This window comes from Ictidomys tridecemlineatus, chromosome 12, assembly GCF_052094955.1.
Source record: "Ictidomys tridecemlineatus isolate mIctTri1 chromosome 12, mIctTri1.hap1, whole genome shotgun sequence".
NCBI lineage: Eukaryota > Metazoa > Chordata > Mammalia > Rodentia > Sciuridae > Ictidomys > Ictidomys tridecemlineatus.
Window position 1 is genome coordinate 109,734,448 of NC_135488.1, and position 22,575 is coordinate 109,757,022.

Below are 22,575 nucleotides of genomic sequence, written 5' to 3' on the forward strand. Positions count from 1 at the left end.
ACCCAGCGAATTATTGACCCTGGCTCAAGGAGCTCACGGTCACTGAAGCACTCAGCCAGGTGGGCTCTCAGGATTCAGAGTGTGAGCTGTCCCCGGACTCCTCCTGGGCTGTCAGAGCCTCCTCTTGCACTTGGCCAGAACCTACCATCAGCTGGTGTGACCTTTACCTCTGCCTGGTCCCCTATTTGGACCTCTGTTTATTTGCCTGTTATAGACACTTCTATCCACCTATCCTCCAATCACACGTGTCCCCCAGGAGCCAAGGGCTACGCCTCCTAGATGCAGATGAAGCTGGTGATGAGCCAAGGAAGATGAAGGGGCGGGCGTGGGGAGGCTGTGTTGCTACAGCCCGACAAGTGTTGGGTGGTCTCTGTTCCCTGATAACAATGACACATGTGAAGAGACTAGAAGAAGAGATTCCTTTTCCCAAGAGTGGTAATCGGGTGTCTAAATGCAGCCATCAGGGAAATGGCCATGCTAGAGACCCACAGTAACTAGCTGAGGTTCTGGTCTAGAGAGGAAGTGAAAGGGTGAAGTTTCTAAGCTGCAAAGCCTGAATTAAAATGTAAAAGACCGGGCATTGTAAAGTTTCTAAACTGCAAAGCCTGAATTAAAAAGTGAAAGACCAGGTATTGTTAAGTTCCTCTGCTACACCCAGAACCTGAAATTCCTGAGATAGTTACGACAACGCCCTACTGGCCATTTAGCCTAGGGCCCTGTGCAGTTTGTCACCTAAACATACAGGGCCCGAACCAATCAGTTTGAATGTGCACCCCGCTTAGGAGTGACCAATCACCCCCGCCCGACCTGTTCCCGCCAATGAATGTGCCAATCACGTCTCAGAGTTGTTGTTCAATTTTCCCGCGCCTAATGCTGATTTGTTCTGATGTATACAAAGCCCCCGCCCTCCCCAAAAAGTGTACTTAAGCGCTGCTTAACCTCTGCTCTGGGCTCTGGGCTGCTCTCGCTTCTTGAGTGAGCCTAGAGCCTGAATTGGATCCTCAATAAATCCCCTTCTGCAATTGCATCAGTTAGTCTCTTGGTGGTCTCTTCCTCAGACCCTTACAGAAGCAGGAGTTTTATTTGAATAAGTTGAGTATAAGAGCTAAGAATGCATGACTTTCTTTCTTTCTTTCTTTCTTTTCTAAAAATCAGAGTGGTCCGTTGAGGTCATTGTTCCTAGCCTTCGGCTCACGTTGTCTGCATCTGGGGAGTATAACATCTCAGGTTCATCCAAAGAAAATCTGATTTAATAGGTCTGAGGTGTGCCTGGGCATTAGGGTTTTCTAGAATCATGTCAACATTTTTTTTTCTTTAATTTTGAGGCAGGCTCTTGCTAAGTCGCCCAGGCTGTCCTCACATTTTTTGATCCTCCTGCCTCAGACTCCCAAGTCACTGGTATTATAGGTGTGTGCCACCGTGCCAGGCTATGTAAAGCACTTTTAAGTATACAATTCAGTGATACGTAAATATATTTGCAATTTTGTGCAACCATCATCACTATGTATGGCCAGCGTTTTTGTAAAATCCTAAACGGAAACCCATCAAACAATAACTCACTGTGACCTTCTTTCGCGGGACAGTGGTAACCACTATTATTACACTGTCTCTATGAATTTGCCTGTTATAGACACTTCTATCCACCTCATCTAAAAAGAAGGATACATTGTCCTTTCTGCCTGGCTTATTTCTGTCAGCACAATTTTTTCAAGGTTCACCCATGTTATGGGATATGTCCAGATTTCTTTCTTTTTTTTTTTTAAGGCTGAAGAGTACTCTGTTGAATGGGTAGGCTAACATTTGTTTATACACTCATCCACTGGTAGACATTTGGGCTGTTGCCAAATTTTGGCTAGTGAGAATAAAGCTGCTTTGAACATTTATGTACAAGTATCTATTTGAGCCCCTGCTTTCAATCTTTTGGATATTCATCTAGAAATGGAATCGCTGGGTCGTACGGCAATTCTGTGTTTAACGTGCTTGAGGATTGGCAGTATTGATTTTACAACTGCCGCACTGTTTTACATTTCTATTTGCCTTGCATCAAATCCTCACCAACACTTGCTATTTCATTTTATATTTGTTTGTTTGTTTTTATAATAAAGATTGGTATCTCATTTTTTTTTTAATAATGCAAACTGGTATCTCTGCTTTCAATTTTCATTGATGTCGAGCAAATTTTTCTAGGCTTATCGGCCATTTGCATTGTCTTCTTTCTTAAAGCGCCTATTTTGCCCACTTTTGAATTGGGTGCTTGGCTTGTGGGAGGTGCTGGGATTCGTTAAGTTACCAAGATGTTACCCCCATCCAGCCAGGGATGAGAGCCGCTAGAAAGCAACACAGCCCTGGCTTCCAGGTCCACCAGCAGCAGCCCATTCACTACAGGAGAGCTGAGGCCAGGAACGAGATGCATAGTGCAGCTCAGAGCCCACTTAGCAGGTCCAGGAACCAGAGAACTCTCCCAGTTCCTCGGGACGGATGAGGGCAGAGTGGGGGAGCTCTCTCTTTCTCCTCATTCCCTCAGTATTTCCTATGCTCCTACCTAAAACTAATTTGTGTCTGAAACTCCTGCTTCATGCCAATCTCCAAATCTACACTTATCCCCAATCAGCGAGTTCCAGGAAACCACAGGTTCAGCGTTCCTATCATCTTTGAGGAATTCCACAGGAGAAGGGGCACCGTACCAACAGAAGGGTGGGTGGACGTACACTGTATTTTTTTTTTTTATGTTTCAAGATAGAAGCTGGTAGCAATTATTCTCTGTGGGTATTTTTTTCCTCGAAAGAGTAGGAAATGGAGTTGGGAAGGAAAACATGGCTTAATTTAATCTTTTTACCAAAGCCTTCACAGTGTTTTCATGGCTATAAAGTACACACTGGGCTGCAGGTGGTAGAACTTTTCTCGTAGGTGGTTTCTGGGGAAAGCCACTTACGCTGCAGCACCCGAGCTCTGGAAAGATGGGCACTGCCCTTCCATCCGGCCTCCTTGCAGGACTGGAGCAGGCTTGCTCCCTTCCCCGTGGCGCACGGAACTGCAGCTCAGTAACAACACGACAAATGAGTCCAGCTTAGAGGAGCTTTGCCGACTTGAAATGATTTTCTATTGTGCCATGAAGTAGTGTTTAGAATAGAGAACCTTGAACCAAAGTTCAAATGCCACGTCCACCCATCTCCCGGTGTATGTAAGTCTTGGTTTCTCTTCACCTGTGATCTGGGCACAATAATACCAACCTTCTTAGGTTACTACAAAGCTTTGGAAACTATGCAGAGCTATGGAAGCTTAATAGACTATGGGAATAAGGAGCAAAAATACACCCTATCTGTTGTGAGTGTGAATAAGGAGGACAGAGGTACAGGAAGTTTCCTGAGGTTAAACTAATGCCACTATCTTCCCTTTATGGCTTTCCTTTTCTTCATATATATATATTTGTTATTTTTAACTGACATGACAACAGAATGTATTCTGACATATCATACATACATGGAGTATAACTTTCCATTTTTATGGTTGAACATGATGTGGAATTACACTGGCCGTGTATTCCTATATGAACATAAGAAAGTTATGTCCAATTCATTCTACTGTCTTTCCCATTTCCATCATCCCCCCCTTTAAGGTTTTTTTCTTCAGTTTGGTTCAAATACATTGGGTGAGCCTTGATAGATCCAGAGATCAACTAAGATCCTATGTCTTGTCCAAGAGTTCCATAGGAAAAGGTACACATTGTAACTATAGTAACTACAACCTGCATTGGCTACCTTGGAATATCAATTCCGTTATCTCTGTTTTAAAGAGGGTGACTCTGAGGCTCAGGTGGTCACGTGGCAAACATGTGACCTGATCATAAACACTCAAAGTAAAACCTGAGATGACTCACTCAAACCCCAAGGAGGCACCAAGAGGCTCCATGAATTCCAACAGGTGGATCAGGGAGGCTTTGTAGAAGAGACTGTCTCTGAGCAGAGCCACAGAAAATGGGTACTATTGAGAAAAAGCTGATGGTGACCAGATAGCTTCCAGACAGAGAGACCAGAAGGAGAAGCAGCACAGGGGCTGGGGAGCATCTGAATCCTCAACTACATTGTCTATCAGCTCACTCACAACTGCTATACTTCCTAATATTTTGCTATAGTCCTTGTTTACTTGTTAAAGAGTCTTTTTTTTTTTTTTTTTTTGGTACCAGGAATTGAATCGAATGGCACTTAACAACTGAGCCACATCCCTGCCTTGCTGGGGCTGGCTTTGAACTTTTGATCCTCTTGCCTCAGTTTCCCAAGCCACTAGGATTACAGGGTGTGCCACCATGCCTGGCTTAGCACTAACATTCTAATGTTGCCCAACTAAAGGGAGACAAAAATGATTAAATGTATTCAGCTTGGGTCCATATAAAATCTCAGGGTCACCTAGCTTAGAGGGGACTGTTGTCTTTTTTTGCTGGTGTATGTTATCCAAAATGAGTCAATTTGGGGATATCAGGCAACACTTAGATCTAAGAAAAACCAGTTTTGTTTTTTTTATAAGGAATTTTTTTTAATATTTATTTTTTAGTTTTCGGCGGACACAACATCTTTGTTTGTATGTAGTGCTGAGGATCGAACCCGGGCCACACGCATGCCAGGTGAGCGCGCTACCGCTTGAGCCACATCCCCAGCCCCAAACCAGTTGTTTTGAAAGCTACAGGTTCCTCATTTCTTCTGACCTGTAGTGCTACCAATATCCTAGAAGTCCTCTCTGTTGGAATAGGCAAAGTCTTCCCCTCTGATGTAGGCAGACGCGTCTCCACCAGGGCAGGGGCAGCGTGGTGAGGAGTGCAGCTGGATTGCAACCCCCTTCTTGGCAGCCCCCTTGGAGGGTGCCCCTGGAGCAGGGCACACCTAGACAGCTGTAGCTGTCTAGGTGTGCCCCTGCTCCAGGGGCACCCTCAGGGGCGATGCCAAGAAAGGGGGACTGCAATCCAGCTTGCACTTCACAAGTAGCCCTGCCCTGGTGGGACGCGTCTGCTACATCAGAGGGGAAGACTTGGCCTATTCCAACAGAGAGGACATCTAGGATCTTAGTTAGTCACTAAGCAACTCAGAATGAGAACCTGTAGCTCTCAAAAAAATATAAAATAGGGCTGCAGATGTGGCTCAGTGGTTGAATGACCCTGAGTTCGATCCCCAGTAACAAAAAATGAAATAAAAAAGAATGTTGGTGCTAGAAGAAAACATCCAGTTATCAGATTTGTAGGATGCTTCTGTTACAAGAACCTCGCCTCTTCACTTGGGCCTGCAAATATCCAATGGGTAAGAACAGGTTAAAACTTTGACATCTCTGCCTCCATTTTGAACCCATCTCCTTTGCTCGGAGTCAGGAACTTGAACTGCAGGAACAATAGGTCTGATTTTTAAACATCTAGTTATGAACCAAAATTACCCATTACCCACCAACAAAACCAACTTTCTTTTCTTTTTTGGTACTGGAGATTTAACCCAGGAGCACTTAACCACTGAGTCACATCCCCAGCAGCACTTTTTTTTTTTTTTTTTTTTTGCACTTTATAGAGACAAGTTCTCCCCGAGTTCCTTAGGGCCTGGCAAAGTTGCTGAGGCTGATTTTAAATTCAAATCCTCCTGCCTCAGCCTCTGGAGCCTCTGGTATTATAGGCGCACACCACCGCGCAGGGCTCCAACAGCAACTTTCTTACCACCAGTATGGACTGCCTGGACTGCCCGCCCTCCAAACAACCCTGAGATAACCACCAACTGGGCCACAGTTTGATCAGGACTGATTGGCTGTGCATATCTCTGGTGCCCTTTGTCGTACAATCTGGAAGCTCATGTCAGTACCCTGAAGGGCTGGAGACTCGGATCCCCTTTTACTTCCCAGTAGAGCTCTATGGATTGAAGTCCTTCCTTGCTGTCACCATCACTTTTGCCATTTTGTGTTTGGGGAAATTGACCAGACCTGATTTGTTGAGACCCGCAGAACAGACCCTCTGGCCTAGGACTCTGGTAATAGCTCCTCTACGCATGTTAGAGATAGTAATAATCAGGAGTCTTAAGATTATTGGAACTAGAAAGGACCTCCGACGTAAAACAATCCAAAATTGTCTTTTAATAGGTAGAGATAGAAAAACATATTCAAACATTCATTCATCACTTGCTACTTGGCAACTGTGTCTAAGCCCATTCCAGAGAATTCAGATTATGCAGAGATAAGAGAGTCCTTTACTTCTAAGAAGAGATAAACTCAAATATAATTACTTATAATACATAAGAAAACCAAGCTAGGACCTTCCAAAGATTCAAAACAAATGGGCATATTCATGTGTATGTGAAAAAAAATCTAGAAAGATATACACCAAGATTTCCATAGTTGCTATCTCTGAAAGGTAGGTTGCTAGTGATACTTTTCTTTCTTCTTTATATTTTTCTTCACTGTCATTATTTTTCATAATAACCATGGTAACAAGCGAGGGAGTTACTTTTAGTTTTGTAGACACAAAGGGGCGCAGAAAAAGCACTAGGCGAAGAGATGAGAAGTCAAGAGCAAGACTTCCACAGAAGGCAGTGTAAAGATTTTGTAGAAAAAGTGTCCCTGGAAGCCAGGTGGACAAAGGGCCCCTGAGTTGGGGTGTGGAACAGCATCAGGCAAGGTTGGAGGTTGGAAGAAACTGCGTGTGGTGTCCTCCCTGAGCCAGGCCCCCACATGCCCACAGCTGGAGTCTCCCCACCGTGTCTGGGAGAGCTTCCCTTGGGAAGTAGGCACAATGGTCCCTTGATACAGAGGCCATTGAGTACCATCCAGGATAGTGTAGCCTAGATGAAATCCTTCTACGCAGCAGCAAATGCTCCTAGAGCCACAGGACCCTCGTCGTGTTTCTCTGCATTTCAGGCACTTTGGCCGGTTCCTCATGCCTGGAGATGATCCCAGGCCCGGCCTTCCTGTCTTGCCTGCCGTCTCGGGATGAGCTCCTGAACCTCCATCCACACTGCCCTTCCACCCTTCCCACCGGGCCAGTCCTTATCCGCTCCAGGCCCTCCTGCCTCTTGTTCCTCCTGTGGGAAGGCTCTCTGGGCCCTCATCCCGCTTCCCCACCCTGTCCTCCCCAAGTGACGGCAGAGCCATGCCAGTGGGGCCCTCCTCCCTCTCTTCCCCCACCTCAGCGGCTCCACCTCTCTGGCAGGGCTGAAGGGAAGGTCATGGAGCTTTGCATCTCACTGTCAATCCCCACCAAAGCCCCTTCTAAGGGGTGGTGTGACATGGCTCAGAAGAGTATGGGGAGCCTGGCATCCATAAAGGTGGCCATTTTATCTTATTTATTGGTAACAGAGATTGATTGATCCCCGTGGTCCTTAGCCACTGAGCCATATCCTAGTTCTTTTTATTTTTGAGATAGGGTCTCTCTAAGTGGCTTTGGGCCTCATGAAGCTACTGAGGCTGGCTTTGAACTTGTGATCTTCCTGCCTCAGCCTCTGGAGCTGCTGGAATTACAGATGGGCACCACCATGCCCTGGTAAATGTGGTCATTTCAAATTGAATAAATCTAAATAAAATTGCATTTCTACTTCTGCAGAGGGTTGGTAATTGTGCAGGGAGCTGTCATTTTTGTGGACAGGAGGGTAGCCATGTGCTTGGAGCTCCATACCTGTGAAGCTCCATACCTGTGAAGGACATAAACCACCCCTACCCATAGACAGACAAACAGACTATGGTGGTTCCTGGGAGAATGTCCTCCCCCCAAAGTGGGGCCCATCTGCATTTTGTTTTGTTTTGTGTGGGGGCCGGGAGGGTGCTGGGGATTGAACCCAAGGCCTTGGGCATGCAAGGCAAGCACTCTACCAACTGAGCTCTGTCCCCATCCCCCCATCTGCATTTTGAAGACTCCCTAGAACAGCTCTCAGTCCCAAGCTCATCCCTGTGTCCCTTTCCTTAATAATATGCACATGTCATTAACATGACAGATCCTATCCCCTTCAGGAGGCCCAGGGACTGGGAATCCTCTTCTGGAATCAGATCCCTCAAATAAGGATTCTCAGGTATGTAAGCTGTTGCTAATGGGAGTTAACTGCAGGACCCCCCCTCCCCAAAGCTAAATGCATGTAAATACCTCATTAAAGTCCCCTAAAAGGTGGAGGTCCACACCCACGTTCAGGTGCCTGAACTTGCAGGTCCTCTGATGAAATGAGGCCTAGCTTCCCCCAGAATCTGGGGGAGGATTTTATTCCATGTACTTCTGGCTTCTCCCCAGGCAAGGCCACCCCTAGATTGCTTCAGAAAGGACATTACCCTTACAGTCTGGGATTGCTTAATTTGAAATTGCTTCTTTTGGCCTCTTGCAGAGACCTGGAGAATGAAGACTAGACTGGGCCACATTCCTATTGCTATTATTACCTTTTGAAGGCAGGTGAGTGGGACATTGGTCCTTGGCATTTCTGTAGGACTTGCCACCTGTGTCCTGAAAAGGAAAACAGAGATTCCTTTCTTTTTTACAGTCTCTGGATGGCTTCTAGATCTCAGGCCCCAACACCAAGACCGTGTTTTCTTCCAAGTTCTGCTGGCTTGGGTAGGATCACGTTGTTTTACGCAGGTTGGCTGAACCTTCAACTCCGCCATGCTGGGGACCCCTTGGAGGACTGTAGGGTAGGAGTTTCAGCCTGGGTCTACAGGCCTACCCTAGGTGGCCTCGTACAGCTGAATATACTGCAGTGTGGAAAAGCAAACAAGGACAGGTAGGAAGAAGGGGGCCCTCTCTTCGAAGCTGTCAGAGGGTGAGCGCTTCCCAGGACCCAGGACATCCAGTTTTAAAACCTGGAGAGTTGCACACAAACTAAGACAAGTCAGTCATCCTAGGAAAAGAGGGAAAAAGAAACAGAATCCCTGAAGAAGACTTCTCCCCCTCAAATGAAAACACGGCATGTCGGCCACCAACATCCAAGATTTTCTAGTGGTTTCCATTCCAATTAGCCAGACCTTAGCATCCCCTGCCTCCAGCAAAGCCGGGGCAATTTGCACTTGAGCTAAATGCTGTTTTTTTTTTTTTTTTTTTTCCTCCAACATGTTCACCTTGTGGTTTATCACAGTGAGCTACAAAAAGTCCCCCCTTGGCTGCCCAGCCAGCAGAACTAGCAGCCACTAGTGAGCCGGCAGCCTCCACCCCAGTCGGCTGAAGATAATGGAGGCGCAAGCTGCAGGGACAAATTGACATGTGCACATTTATTACCCAGAGGAATTACGAAGTGAGGTAACACTCCAGAAGAAATAACCTCCCAGAAGTGTCAAATGAAATGTATTCACAGCCATCCCGGAAGTTTACGGTTAAAGACGTCCAAGAAAACCTCCAAGTTCATTATTTTAATGAGGCATTTGGGGGAGGGGAGCTTTCCTTCAATCAGATTATAAAATATTAGTTCAGCAAATTCAAAAGAAGGACTAACTCGGGATGGGGAAGATTTATTTTCAAACCCAAATGCAATTAAACCATTTACAATAGTAAACTCAGACCTCAGCCCTGCCTTCCTCTCCAACAAAAATGCACCGACCATCGCTTGGGCGGTTTCAAATCTCTAGTCTCAGTTTAAATTCCCTCTCCTTTCTGGCTTTGTGCCAAAGAAAAGTGGCTAACCCAACCCAAGCAAAAACTCAAGGTGTTAGATGTCTGTTACCATATTCTGTTTTCATTTGAGTAACCAAATTAAACATTGAATTAATCATAATTTTCTCTAGTTCCAGACAAGACAAACCTGCGTACCCAGCTCCTTTGCACAAATAGAGTCTCTCTCTAGCTGGCTTTGAACAATCATTAGCTCTTTTCATTGGTAGACATTATTTAACAAACCTGGAGCAAATGTCAGGAGCAAAGCCCCGTTCTAGGTATAGTCTGGGCCATCAGAGGTGTGCCTACTGTCTTGAAAGAGGTTTTGTTTTCTGGGAAACTCACATAAGGATGAATCCAGAAAGCAAACCGTGGAGAGGAACGTGCTGGACAAGGGTTGGATATGACAATATCAACGACAGTAAATGTTCACAAAATTAGACTTCTAATTGCCAAAGCACTGTCACATCCCTCATGCACTTTATGCCATTTTTTTTTCCTCATAAGACCCCTATGAGATGATTCCTGTTTCAAGATGAAGACAGTGAGACCCAGAGAGAAGTGATTTCCCCTGAGCAATGGAGCTGACCCATGACAGAGCTTAGCTATGCCCCCAAGCTTCCAGCCAGAAGTTGACCTACTGTGGACATCAGCAGCAATCTCGAAGGTTCTAGCCATCCCTAAACATCAGGGACTCTCAGTCCTCAGTGCTGAAAGGCAGCCTTAAAGCTCACCAGTTCTAGTTTCATTCCACTTACAGATGAGAAAACTGCAACCAAAATGTGTTCTCCTATCTCACGGATGAAAATAGTGAGTAACGGAGCTAAGACCCAAGCCCAGGGCTTCTTCTCCCAAACGACGTGTGTCTTTTACCCAGTTGGCTTGGAACATCATTTTGTCCAGTGAGCAGATTGATTTTTTTTTTTTTGGTAGTTGGGATTGAATTAAGGGGAACGCGCCCACTGAGCCACAACCCCAACCCTATTTTGTATTTTATTTAGACACAGGGTCTCACTGAGTTGTTCAATGCCTCGCCATTGCCGAGGCTGGCTTTGAACTCACGATCCTCCTGCTTCAGCCTCCTGAGTCACTGAGATTACAAGCGTGCAGACTGATATTTTTTCCTTCTTCAGAAAGATGGTGGAAGGTAGCCTGAGACACAAAACGAGAAGGTACAAAGTCAATTAAGATCAGACAGAGGCTTGCAAAGGAGTTCATTTGTTTCCCGTGCCTCTCCCCAAAAACCTGCTGAAAATCTCAGGTCTGCTAAAAGGCAGAAGAAAGTCAATTTTGTATTGCCTCTTTGGAGCGCATCCCCCTGCAAATCACCTGTATTTATCCTGGGAGCTCGGGCTGTGTGTTCTCCAAATGTGCATTGTACCGTAGGTCCGTGGGCTTCCACCATAAAAAGGCTCTGTTACTTGTAGTCAAAGGTTTCAGGATGAATGTCTTGTAGCATGATTCGTCAATATCAAAAGAGATCAGGTAACCCTGGTCAGTGGCCTATGAAGAGATTTCCTTTACAAGTAAGGAAAACTAATAAACCATTATAGAAAGCATAGATGTCCTTCGGCACTCAAATTCCTAGGCTCCTTCTTAAAATAGGCTTCAAAGCTCACATTCATTTGTTTCCAAGGTACCCGTTTTTTAGGTTTTGTCAGGTCTCTTTTGAGGAACAAAAGTCTGTAAAGTTCTTGTTAAGCTCAGGCCTGTGAGTTTGTTCTACTGATACTTTTTTTTTTTTTTTAAAGGTTCTTTGCCCCAGTAACATATGGAGGAAACAGAGAAGAAAAATCCTATTGACATCAAATCGGATTACGAAGCAGACTTAAATCACACCCATTGTATACCAGGCATGATTCTGTGTGCTGTCTATAAATTTATGGAGTGATCCCAGGAACAATTCTGTGAGGTAGATGGTGTCATCAAACTCCTGTCCCAGGGGCGGAACTGCCCAACCCAGAGCTGTTGACAGTGGGTCCTGCATTCAAAGTCAGACAACCCAAAGCAGGCTCATACTCCTACCCACCACGCTCTCTCGCTTCTCCTCAAGAGGATAGATGAAAAGCTGGTGAGAAACACTTGCCAATGTCAGAGGGAGATGGGGGAGGAAGAGCTCAGCACAGCTCAGCCCTGTGCTCCCTGAACCAGGGACATGCCCAGCCACATCCCCCTCCCCCCAGTTCCACTATCCTGCTTACCATTCTTATCTTTCATAGCACTCACTGCCATATGGGGTATGACTTAGTTTATTTGCTTATTGTGTTTGTTAGCATTGTTACTCCCTCCTAGATTATAAATTATAAGAAAGCAGGGATTTGGGGCAGTTTTGTCTCTTTTGTCCACTGATGTCTCCCAAGTCCCTGGAACTGTGCCTGACACACAGTTAGCTCCTAAATAAACATTTGTTTGCATGGAGAGAAAGGGCTCACTAGCAGACAGGGTGTGCTTTCTAGGAAACCAGAGATTAGCTAGATGGCTTCTAGGCCTTCTCCAAATCTGACTTGCTCTGAGTCTAAAAATAACCCAAATTAGGATTTTCAAAACAAAACCAACATAAGGATTAAGGGAACTCAAACCCCGAGACCTAATTCCTTGACCTATAAACCAGAATACGGCCGACTGAAGGAGCGAGGGAGCTCCAGAGCAGTGGGCAGGGTGGGAGGCCCTGCAACCACGGTCACCATGAGCGCAGATGGTCTGTGACCTGGGGCAAGTGTCTGAGCGACCTCAGGTCAGTAGTGGACAGCCATGCAAGGCTGAGGGCCAGCTTCCTCCAGCAGAGAGCTCCGGACTCAGCCATGGGACCCTCAAAGGCTCCGTGTACCACACCCCAGCCCCTCCCGTCTCCCCTCCCTGCCTTCTGAGCAGGCTCCAGACTTTCTCTCCCAGACCACGGGCTTCCTGAAGACGAGCCTCCACGGGCATTTCCTCTGTGCTCCCTGGAGGCTCTCCGTCTCATGTCTAATCTCCGTGTTTCCCTGCGTGTATTATTCTGAGAGCTTGTGCACCGGGCTCGGCAGGAGATAGGCTGACAATGGAAATCGCTGCCTCCTCCTTCCTCCACTGCCCTCCATTCTGCTGGCATCTGCTAAGACCCCGTCATCTGTCAGTCACTGGGTTAGGGCTCAGAACCAGAGGTGGATAAAAGCATACCTGCGTCAAGAGAGCCCTTCATCTAAGGGTCCAGGAGACAAGGAGGGCAGCTCTTGATGTCCAGGGGACAGTGTAGAAGAGAGGCGGAGGGACCAAGAGCTGGAAACATGGAGAAGGCTGGGAAAGTTCACCTGGGTGTTATCAGGAAGGCTTCCTGAGGGAGATGACATTGGTTTTGTGGTCCAAGGTGGAAACAGCTTTCAATCAACAGAAACCAGATCACCTAAGAGGGAATGTGACCAAACAAGTAAGAGGCAGAGGTAGCAACTAAGTCTGGTGTGCCTGGAATGAAGAGCGTGTGTGGAGGAGACGGAGCTGGTGAGCCAAGGTGCAGGCAGTGTCCAGGCCAGCGTGAAGGGTCTGGCTTCACCCTGTAAGTGCCAGGGAACTACTGGAAGATTTTGCGCAATCGCTTATTTTAAATGATTAATGTGGAAGTGTGACGTGCGTAGATGTCGGAGTCAAGGGAGTCCGAGGCTACCGTGGGAGGCTACCTGGAGAAGGCCAGTGCGTGACCAGAGCCTAGGACTGGTCACAAGGAGCCCCTGATGGCGGTGCTGGGTTCTGCCTCTCATTCTGGGTTGCAATGCAGCCGTTCCAAGAGTTGAGCTCCACACCCCATCTCCACTCTCTGATCTATAGATCTTAACTGATGCAGTTTCTCAGTCTCACAACTGATTGCAAAGAGGGTTTCTCATGGTATTAAAATGACCTCTTCTTCTGTGGCTACAATGACTTTATAGACAAAATGCAGAGCGAAATCAGGCAACATTTCCCTTAGTTGGGTCAGGAAAGGCAAATATATGAGTTTTCATATTTTTATTTTAGTTGTTGACAAACCTTTATTTTTTATTAATATATGGTGCTGAGAATCGAAACCAGTGCCTCACACATTCAAGGCATGTGCTCTACCAGTGAGCCACAACCCCAGCCCGAGTTTTCATATTTTTAGTATGTATTTATGATCCACCCAATTCAAGATTTTTTGCTCTATAACATAAAGAACATATAAAAGGCGGCTGAGCTGACAATGGAAAACAAGACATGATAACATTTAGAAAAGAAAGCAAGCTTGGGCGTCAGACATGTAAGACAGCAAGAAACTTGGCCCTGAGCTTCCCAGCAGGCAGAGCAAAAGCAGAGCATGCTAAGAACTTGTTGTTTAATGGCTCTGTTTCCGGAACACTTTTTTCTTTCTTCTTCCACGGCTAGAATTCTCTCATCTGACACACTTAGGTTGGCTTCTTGGGGACCACAAATAGTGAAATACAGATTATTGACCTGGGCTTCAAGTATTTCAGGTGCTAAATTAATTTAAAGTCACTTCACTTTCTTTTGGTTCAGGGATACACAAATGAGGTGCAGAGGTTGAGTGATCTGGGATCTGTAAAATGCAAATGAACAGGAAATTCTTTTATTTTTTTATTTTTTTTTTAAACTTTAATATTTATTTTTCAGTATTTGGTGGACACAGCATCTTTGTCTGTATGTGGTGCTGAGGATCGAACCTGGGCCGCACGCATGCCAGGCGAGCGCGCTACCACTTGAGCCACATCCCCAGCCCAGGAAATTCTTTTAAATAATTCAAAAAGGCCTTATTGTTTTTTAGTATGGGGATGCAGACTCCTAGGGACCTTAAAGAGCACTTTGCCTGGTTTTCAACATGGTCAGACCATCTGGAAGGTTCATGCAGCTGCCAACTGACCCCACAGCGTTGGGGCCCGTGGCTGTAAACCAGGCAAGCAAAGCTGTCCAGTCCATGGGCCTCCCTTTATTTTTTTAAAGAATTTTTTTTTTTTTTTCATTTCAGAGCTAAAAACTTGCAATGAGTGAAACCTGCCACCCAAAAGAGAAGTGGATCCACAGGCTTCCTTTCCACAAGCCGGGGTTTTGCCTCCCTTGGGCAAACTCTCAGAAACTTCCCAATGGGGAGCTGTGTGCCTGTCAACCCATGGGTCCTAGCTTTCCTCCCCAGCAGGCAAAAGTTAATCCTGTTTCCACAGGGCAGTCAATTAGCCAAAACACCACCGGATGATAGGAATGGGAAGTAGAGAACTTACTACCCACGCAGGGGGTACTTGATCTTCCAGGTACAGCTGCCCTAGGTTTTGGTGAATCAGATGGAGTTCACTGAAGGGAGGGGCCAACTCTTATTCAGCTACAAAGCTTAGTCTAGAATTTTTTACTGCCCCTAGGGCAGGTTTAAGAATTTAAAACAATTTGCCCATGGAATATTACTACCTATGTTATATATATAGGTCACGTTGACTGATCTTTGTCTCTTTACTTATAAAGGGTGGGTATCTAATGTCCCAGCTGAACCTCATGAAGGGCTGACTATAGGAAAGTTCTTGTCACCTGTGGAGTACCACTGCTTCTCTGCCAGTTTGTATAATCTTGGAGAACTACCTCAATCTCCAAATCCAGTCTTCTCCACCAACTGGAGACAAGGACCCTTCTTCCCACAGCAGGATTGCCCAAATGTGAAAAGGCTGTTAACTGGAACTGCGTTCCCGGGACAGAATTTGAACTAGTGTTATTAAGGAATAACATTTGAATTGCATCATTTAATTGCTATTTATTTTCATAAACATGAGGTATTTCAAAGTGCTATAAGATGCAGCACTAAATATATACATTTTGAAGAAATTAAACACAGAACTTTGCATTTACCCAGTTCTATGCACCAAACATGAACAAATACATTAACAGGAAGAAACAGGCTAGGAAAAGGCATATATATATAGTAAATTTCTTTACAAAAGTTTCTTAGTTCAAAAAGTGATAAAGTAATATCTACTCAAAACTTTCACAACTCATTTTCATACGAAAATATAAGTATCAAATTTAGTTATGTATCAGCATTATACTAAAGTATACAGGCAGTGTAAGAATTAGTACAGTACATAACAGAGATTAACAATATATTTGTATACAAAACATGCTCCTCAAACATTGAGGTATTATTACAGTACTTAGGTGTGAACTTCCAGTCTAATACTGGCCGCAAAAGCCACCTCTCATTACCCAGGACGTATACAAAAGGCGGGTGTGTCAATGGTATTTACAGAAATGTTCCCCAGGGGCATCAATGGCAACCCCCTTACATGGCATCTGCTGGAACTTAAGCACCATTGTAAAAAGAAGGAATGACTCTCAGTTGTTTGAAAACTTGGAACGAACAAGGTGACTTCCACAGCCCCAGAGGCTCCCAACTGTCATGAACTTCCTCTGCTGTCACAGAAGTGAGGTGCAGGAAACTGCAAAGCCACCCAGCACCCCATCACGTGGGCTCTCTCCGAGGTCCTGGTAGAACCCCTACATGTCCTGCCCCCCACCCAGATCCAAATGACAGGGGACCGATTTGAAAGTAAACCAACATTCTTAATGTCAACACAATGTTTGTTTAAAAAAAAAAAAAATCAAAATGTGCAAAGTGGCAGTGACTGTCCATTTGAGAAAGGTTTAGCAAGTCCGAGCGAGTTCGATTTTCTTTAGCAACTGCTGCTGTCTTGCCTGCAATTTCTCCTTTTCCAGCAGAAGCTGGTGCTCCTCGGCCTGGAGGGAGTGGACATACTCGGTGGCCTTTTTCAAAATGACCACCTTGGCGGCCTTCTCATTCTTGACCAGCTCCGGCACGTGGTCCCTGAGCGTGAGGAAGCTGGATCGCAGGTCATTGCGGCGCTGGCGCTCCAGGATGTTGTGGTTGCGGCGACGCTCGCTGTCCTCGGAGTCTGAGTTTCGAGGGCTCAAGCTCTTGGCCTTTGGTGGGATGACGCTCTTGAGGGGACGGGGGGACACCTCACTCTTGATCTTCTTCTGGGGTGGCGCATCCTCACTCTCCACATAGGGAGAGGGTGCGGCATAGTTGTGCTGCTGGTGGATAGGGACACAGCGTTTGAGGATCAGCTCACTGGACTGAGCCCTCCCCAGGCCCAGGGCTGCGTTCTTGGGGCGCACGGTGATGGTGAACGTGGTGACAGCCTTGCTGTTGGAGGAGGAACGGCGCTTCTCCACAGTGACCACATCGATTTCCTCTTCTTCATCCTCCTCCTCATCATCCTCGTCATCTTTGATTAAAGAATGGAGGAACATTCACGTGAGACAAAATGTTTGTGTCTAAGTCCCTTAGGGCAGTCTACAGCAGGGTCTGCTATTATTGTGGATCCATCAACATGCGGACAGAATGGACTTATTTTGTCTCTTTAAATATGGAATAACTTTTCTTTCCCCGGACCCCTAGGGTACTATCAATTTCCTTTCAAGATTTTTGCAGGTGGGACTGAAGGTGGAGCTCAGTTGTAGAAAACTCGCCAGCATGTGCAAGGCCCTGGGCTCCACCCCCAGCACCAAAACAAAAACAAAAACAAAACTAGCAGATGGCAGAAATACAAAGAATCTGAGCCTGAGGTCCAACAGAATCCTGGCTCCATGGTACACTAACTGCAAGATCCTGAGCAAGGTACCGGGAAACTGTCTAAGCCTCAGTTTGTTAGCTCTGCAATGGGGATAATATCACAGCACCTTTAAATTTGGCAAAGACTATGTAGACTTAGCCCAGAGCTGGGCTTAGCAGACAGATGCTCAGTAATGGGAGCTTTTAGCATAATCGCCAGGCAATCTGCCCCCTGGACTCATGCACATTTCCATCTTTGCATTTCAGGAGTCTCATTTGTCAAAACACATGGCTGAGTTTGATTTTCCCTCCTTAAAACTCGAGGAACACGTTTAATTAACTAAGGAAGAAAAATAACTTCAGTTCCATAAATATGAGTTTCTTAAGGTAGGCAGTTTTGCATCTAGCAAAGATCCAATCTTAACTACAGAGCCGTAACCCACAGAAGCTACACACCCCTGAACGGGAGCAGTTCCTAAGTCACCAACAATAACAGCAACAACAAAACGTGTAGCAGCTTGTGTGGGTTTTCCCTCCTCTCCTCATTTACTACCATGCTAGGATAGAAAATTATTGTTTAAAATGCAAGCATGAAAATCAAAACACATCTTCTGCTTGATCTGATGGGGACCGGAAAGCTGAACAATTGTGGGATTTGTTCTAAAGCTGAAATGGGAGGCTGTTCCAGTCTGTGGGTCCCTTTAAGCCAGTGTTTTGGTTTTCTGCCAAGAAGACAGCTGTTGGAAGGAAATGCTTCCTCACCGAAAGCTGTCAAGGCACAGACATTAAAGGGACAGAGCCCTTTCAAACTGCAGGCTTATCACCAAGTTCCCTTCCAGGAGCCTCAGAAGGATAGGTTCCCAGCCCTGAAGGAAACTTAGGCTTTTTATCCATCTGCATTGTGAAAACACTGGTTCTCAAAGTCCAAGAAGTCTCCAAGGACAAGGGCTATTCTAGTATTGGGGTGGAGTTCTGTACCTCCAGAGCTCAAGGCAAAAGCTAGGTTTTTTTTTTAAACCCTTCTCATCCATTCAAGATATAAATACTCACAAAAGAACTAATCTGGGAGTCCTACGGGATGTTTGCATTCCTGGAGGGGCTGTAAGTGCCCACCCTCACCTTCAAGAGCTCAGGGTAACAAAACACAACCCAGGTCTTCAATGAAGCTCCCTATTCCGGCTAGGAGACAAAACTGGGTCCAGTTTTCACTACACAATGGAAAGAGGAGCCCCCTTGAGAATGTGCACAGCCGCTGCTGCACTTGCTGCCAGCTGTTGAAGGGGAGGGAGGGCGCCCCGTCACCCCCAGCCTCTCAGATCCTTGGCCCGGCTGCTGGCCAGGCACACCGCCGCCTGCTGGCCATGCACCAGGAGCAAATAGCCCACCACCCACGGAGGGCCGGGGGAGGGGAAAGACCAACGTTCAGGAAAAAAAGAAAACCAGTGCCCGCCATCTGCACAGTCTCCTAACTTCTTGTGCCCTAAATAGGATCTTGTATAGCCCTTGTGTCTTTTGGGGGAGTCTTTTCTCCGTCTGACCTGGGACTGAGTCCCTTTCCACCTTGGCGCTAACAAGTTTCTGCCCTGGCAAAGAACCCAGCAGCCCTTTAACCCCTACCCGAGTTGGCCACCAACTTTTCCCAGGGTGGGAACAGGGTGAGGCCAGCCGTGGTCCAGAATAAGGTTCCCAAAGAAGGTGGGAACAACTTCAGGGAGGTGAAGTTGGGAAGAGACACTTGCTACCCCAGCAGCTGTCTGTCTTCGACCCTAAGAGACGCTGGTGGGAATCGGGACCTATGGACCACCAGCGCTGCTGCTCCCCAGAGTCAAAACACCAAAGCTGACAAAGGGACCGCAACCCTCAGCTCCAGGGCCCCAGGGCGGCAGCCAGACCCGGACACAGGCTTTACCTGAGTCGCTCAGGGTGTCCTCTCCGGAGGTACTGAGGGCCTTGTGGTCACCGCCGTTGGCAGGGCGGCCGCCTAAGCGCGGAGGGGCGGCCACCGCGGCACTGGCTGGGGCCGCTGCTCCAGCAACCGCAGAGCCCACGGCAGGGGAACCAGCCGGGGCGACCGGCACAGGCGCTGGATCCCGTTTGTTCACCGGGAAGGGGAAGACGACGGCGGGATCCACGCACTCGGCAGCCGGGTGGGCAAGCTCCGCGGGTAAGGCAGCTCCGGCGCGGCCAGCTCCGGCCGTCCCGCCGTGCCCGCGGCCCGCAGGGCTGGCAGCTCCCGCTCCCGGGGTGGCAGGACCCGCGGCCGGCGGCCCGCGGCCGTGCTGCAGCTTCTCGCTCACCGCGCGCTCCAGCTTCTCCCTAGCGGAGAAGCCGCTCCACATGCAGTCCTGGAGGATGACCGGGTTGGGGGTGAGGCCGCCCAATCCCCCCAGGCCGAATGCGTCCTCCTCGGCGGGGTTGCCCCACAGGTCGGCCTCGGGCAGCAGCATTTCGGTGGCCCAGTGGGAGGGCTCCGGACTCTGCTCCGAGAACCCACGGCTGGGCGACAGGGGGGGCGTAGGCAGCAGCTCAAACTTCTTCCAGATGTCCTCCCCCGGGGGGGTCGAGTCGGGGCCGCCGAAGTAGAAGTCATCTTCGTCCGGGTAGAAGCAAGGCTGCAGCGAGTCAAACTCGAGGTCTGGGTTCTTGCAGATCATCCCCGGCATGGTGGACGCGGTGCAGCTCGGCATCGGCTCGCCTCCTCGCCGGCGACTAAGCGCTTCTTTCCGCTCTGCTCTTTTTAATACCGGGGGTGCTTCCTTCCCGTGGGGTATGCGAAGGGCGGGGGCCCGCGCCAATCTCCAACGCTGCGACTAACGACACACCAGGAGAGAATGGGCAAGAGTAGATTGGGGGACAGGAGTGGGCACCCCCTCTAGCCCAGTCACCCAACCTCCCTGGCCAGCCCCCCCCCCTCCGCCCAGAGCTCCCGAAGGTGGAGGAAGTTCTGCTTCTCGTTCTCTCCCTCCCTCCTTTTGTGTACAAGCTGTCTACAACAAGGGATGGGAGGGGGCATGCAGATGCAGGGGGTGGCGTGGCTCTGCAACTTTGCAAACTGCCATTTCATTCACACAAGGCACTGTCTGGGGGAGGGGGCTGTTCAAGCTACAGAATCCTAGTTCTTTACTAGCACGCCAACAAACCCCACTTGCACCATCGTAGGGCCAGCTGCTCGAAGGAAGTCCCGGCTCTGCAACCCGGCTGCCGGGCATAGGATTTCGAGTACCCTCCCTCAATCCCCTCTTTGTAAAAATGCAACCTTGGGAGTGCAAATCATAGCAGGGGATTTAGGAAACTTTGCAAATGGAAAGAGCCTTTCTCTAGACAGAGACCAACAAGAGGCACCCAAATCCATAAACCTCACCCCTCCTCATTTGAGCCGATGCCCTTTGGCATTCACCCGTCGCAGGGATATCCCTGCCAATAGCTTATTTTGAAGCTATCCAGCCCCTCCCCCTCCTTCTAAGTCCCCAACAACGACCTCTTCCTGGGAAGGGGGCGGCTGAGCCCCATCCTGGGAATGGTGCAGGGGCGCCGGCGCGGGGAGGGTAGCAGGGAGAGCGCGTCTCCTCTAAGCTGGAGCGGTCGTGACCCAGATTACCACCGCGGGCAGCCTCGCCCCGACTAACCCCCTTTCCTTCCTCCGATGGCACCATTTGGAGAAGAGCCCCGGCTTGGGGTGGGGACGCACCGGCTCCTCGTCAGCTCAAACATAGACAAATCTTCTAGAGCAGGGCGAATTTCTTTTCGCTGAAGCCATTACTCTTTCCTTGCAAAGGCTGTAAAAGGATTAGGGCGGGTCTCCTCCAGCCCGGGTGCCTATCGGGCTGAACTGGCTTTTCAGGGAAAACCCCGAGACGGTTTTGTTTCGGAAGCATAAACAGTCCCCCGGCACATTCGGACGCCTGGTGCGCGAGCCGCGATCCCGTCCAGGGCTTGCCTTGCCGCGGCGCTCGCCGCTCCCCGGGCGCCTGGCGGTTTGCAAGCCCCGCTCCTTACCTCCGGTCGACTGCCGGGGATCCGGAGGCGATTCTGCGCTGGGGTCTCCGGGTGGGCTGTGGGGGTGGGGGGGTCCTAGGGCGGCTGCAGTCTGTGAGCGCTTGCGCCCAGCTAGCGCTCGCTCGGCTCCAACCCAGTTCCCAGGAGCCCCCCGCATCCACCCAGCGCGTCCAGACAGATGACTGTCACTGGCTGCGCTTTGAAGCTCGGGAGATATTATTAACTGAAAAATCTGACACACCCGGGGGGCGGGGAGAGAAGGGGGCTGTGGCGCAGACAAGGGGGAGGGAGAAAGGCAGAGGAAAGCGGCTTTACCCCGCCCTCTTGATTTCCATAAAAATCAGGGGAGGCGCCAAGGCTTTCGCGCCAAAAGCCACTTGCTTTTCTTCTTTGCAGTGGAGGTTGCAAAGCTGGGAAGCCCGGGATGTTCTCCTCCCGCCCTTTTGGACCCCCGGGCTTGCACCGGGTGCACTCCGTGAACCAGCTGCGCGCCGAGCGGTGCAATGCAGCAACCACCAAGTGGGCCTGGCAATTGCTTGACATTAAAAAAAAAAAAAATTAAAAAAATTTTTTTTTCTGAAGGGCTCTAGGGTATAGGCTAGGGAGGGGGAACCGAGGCTTCTAACCCAGTCCCTGCCTAAGCTGCATTTGTGTGCAGCTAAGCTCGAGGCCAGCGTTGAGCAAGATCTTGCTCGGGTGTGATCTGCGAGAAGGGCTACGAGGGTGCAAAATGGGAAGGAGCGGACGCGCCCATTTAAGAACAGACCGAAGGCTTTTTCTAGTCTCAAATGGAAAGGAGGAGAGGGGCGCCCCCCTTGTTTGAAAATAAATAAGTGCGGGCTACCAGGGTGGCGCCGCGGTGATTTCTTCGGCGGAAAGCGACACCTCGCGGAGACCCAGCAGAAAGCGGAGCCGCCCAGTGTCGACTGGGGGCCAGAGCGGGCGGCCCCGCAACTCTCCGCTGCCCTGGCCTCAGTTGGCAAGTCTTCACCACTGAGGATCGGGGCGTTGCGGCCCCAGTGACCAAGGGGATGGACGTCCGTCCCTTGCAGTCGTCCCCACCTCTCCCGAGGAACTTTTTCAAGCCATCGTTTTCCGAAATGATGGGCAGTGGGTGCGTTTCACAGAGAAGGAACTGTCGTCACACCTCCCGGCTCAAGTCTTGAGTCCAAACTGTCAGAGGCACAAAGGAAAGCTGCTGTTAGGACTCCCTTCTTTGTGCCTCAGTTTCCTCGGTTGGGAGGTGGAGTGAGCGGCGGTGCCTACTCATTGGCTGTTTTGAGAAATGAGTTACAAAAGAGCTTAGAATAGTGCCCAGTCCATGCGGGTGTTGGCCATTATTGTTATCAGAGCACGGTAATTCTTCCGGGGAAATTAACCCGCTGTGGAACCCTGTTTGTGCCGTTGGGCCCCACCCCCGCAAGTCCACACTCGATTCTGGGAAGGGATT

The 22,575-nt window shown here is 48.6% G+C and overlaps 1 protein-coding gene across 2 annotated transcripts; it reads right to left on the reverse strand.

Moving 5' to 3' along the window:
* Positions 1-15,291: 15,291 nt before the first annotated feature.
* Mycn (MYCN proto-oncogene, bHLH transcription factor) lies at positions 15,292-21,349 on the reverse strand. Of its 2 annotated transcripts, XM_021724664.3 has the most exons (3): positions 21,126-21,262; positions 19,039-19,939; positions 15,292-16,803 (listed from the first exon to the last, which is right to left on the reverse strand). In XM_021724664.3, the coding sequence occupies exons 2-3, from the start codon at positions 19,814-19,816 to the stop codon at positions 16,199-16,201; spliced, it is 1,383 nt and encodes a 460-aa protein (XP_021580339.1). In that variant the 5' UTR covers positions 19,817-19,939; positions 21,126-21,262; the 3' UTR covers positions 15,292-16,198. The 2 variants fall into 2 exon arrangements, with proteins under 2 accessions (XP_021580339.1, XP_013212818.1); XM_013357364.4 differs by lacking the exon at positions 19,039-19,939 and having other exon boundaries at positions 21,126-21,349.
* Positions 21,350-22,575: the final 1,226 nt, after the last annotated feature.

Bases quoted from the DNA above. Each gene is read 5' to 3' on its own strand.
- Mycn (XM_021724664.3), bottom strand. From the start codon at position 19,816: ATGCCGAGCTGCACCGCGTCCACCATGCCGGGGATGATCTGCAAGAAC. The intron at 16,804-19,038 runs GTAAAGCCTGTG...CTTTAATCAAAG, and splicing joins GGACACCCTGAGCGACTCAG to ATGACGAGGATGATGAGGAG.